Genomic DNA, 1600 nt, shown 5'->3' with positions numbered 1-1600 from the left:
AAGTAACTAAGTAATTAATTACTTTTGAAAATAAGTAATCAGTAAACTAACGGGATTACTTTTTTGGGGAAGTAATCAGTAATTAGTTACTGATTACTTTTTCAAGCAACTTGACCAACACTGATTCTGAATACCACCTTCTTAAACAGCAACTGTAACAGAATACAGTTACGTATTTAAAATACAAAATATGAGTAATGGCGGTACATGTATTGCGTTACTCCCCAACACTGATGGTAATACGGTCATTGCTATGCTGATCAGTCTTTGAATCTACCAATACGCAGGAAACTCAGAGCTAAGGTAATCTCTGCATCACTTGCTGATAGTTTGGAGGAATCCCATTTTCAGTACTGGGAATCAGTTATTGTTGTTAAAATCAAAGTCTGAGATCTTGTCAGAAACCATGCTCATTTACTGACATATATGATTATTGAATAACTTTGAGTTTGTTACTTCCACAGTCCAAACTCCAGACCCACTTCTGCTGCAGCCACACATGTCCCATTCACTGACACAACTGCCAGTCAGCCATGCCTAAGCTTCAACCTGCTGCCTGAAAAATAAAGCCACTGGTTCCTTCATGGTTGGATGATGAGCAAATAATAGAGAGTGAGAGGAGTTGGTTTAAAATGAATTCGTAAGGACTGGATGGGTTAAATTCATTGTCCAGCATATGAAGAGTACTGAATTTACACTGCTGCCTAATGTAAGCAGACACTTCATCAGCTCAAGTTACTGCATTAATTTCATGAAATGAAATGGATGAGAATTAATGTGAAAACTGATGTTTGTAAGATGAGACTTTTGTTAATGTGTTAAATTTAATTTATTTGAAGGATTTGATGAGATAAGGCACTTTGTTTGAAAATGATGTAAAATTGCTTGTTTGCTTTTTTATTTTTATTTTTTTTTTTTGAGTGATGTTTTTGTTAAGGTTAAAGAACTGGGGGTGGGATTTAAAATGCTTTTTGCCCTGTCTTATGACTACTAGAAAAGTCAGGATTGAGTTACACTACTAACAGTCTTTTTTTTTTTTTGGTGTTGTTGCAAAGATAAACATGTAGAATACATGTTTTGTATATTAAAAAGCAAATGTAAACAAAATGTCAGTATTCTCCAGCTGACACTGAAAGTATTATTGACTACAATTAAATGAACACTTGTTGCTCAGTAGTGATATTCTTAAAAAAAGTAATACAGTAAATGTGTTTAATAAATGAATGCTAGATTCTAATAGAATTCGTATGAACTACACACTGAGTGAGTGTATACATATCCAATACCACAAATATACAAAAAGCCAATCAAAAGTCTACACTGCACTCTTGTAGGATATAGAAACTATGATTTGATAATTTGAGTGATGGGTGTTGGAACAAAGTTGTTTTTATACCGTGGTATTCTTTGGGAGTATGCGCTTTTATAAAGAAGAACGAATACGAAACTATATAAAGGGTGTGTGTTGTAAAGCAGCTAACTGCTGTAACTGATATACCAGGGATATTCAAAAACCCCTTAATGGACTACACACACGTATATATTAGGAATGCAACGATACTCGTATCGATACAGTGCTTTCGGTTCGGTACGCATATGT

At 34.2% G+C, this 1600-nt stretch overlaps 1 protein-coding gene across 1 annotated transcript in view; it reads left to right on the top strand.

Moving 5' to 3' along the window:
- The window catches only part of LOC102200214 (LIM/homeobox protein Lhx8-like), an 8204-nt gene extending 7090 nt beyond the window's left edge, over positions 1-1114 (top strand). Inside the window, 1 exon segment of the mRNA XM_013912004.1 lies at positions 465-1114. Within this exon segment, the coding sequence (XP_013767458.1) occupies positions 465-541 (77 nt within the window). The 3' untranslated portion in view covers positions 542-1114.
- The last annotated feature ends 486 nt before the right edge of the window (positions 1115-1600 follow it).

The sequence above is a fragment of the Pundamilia nyererei genome, unplaced genomic scaffold (genome assembly GCF_000239375.1).
Source record: "Pundamilia nyererei isolate P.nyererei 1_Seehausen unplaced genomic scaffold, PunNye1.0 scaffold00077, whole genome shotgun sequence".
Lineage (NCBI taxonomy): Eukaryota > Metazoa > Chordata > Actinopteri > Cichliformes > Cichlidae > Pundamilia > Pundamilia nyererei.
This window is presented reverse-complemented; position numbering and strand designations above follow the sequence as displayed.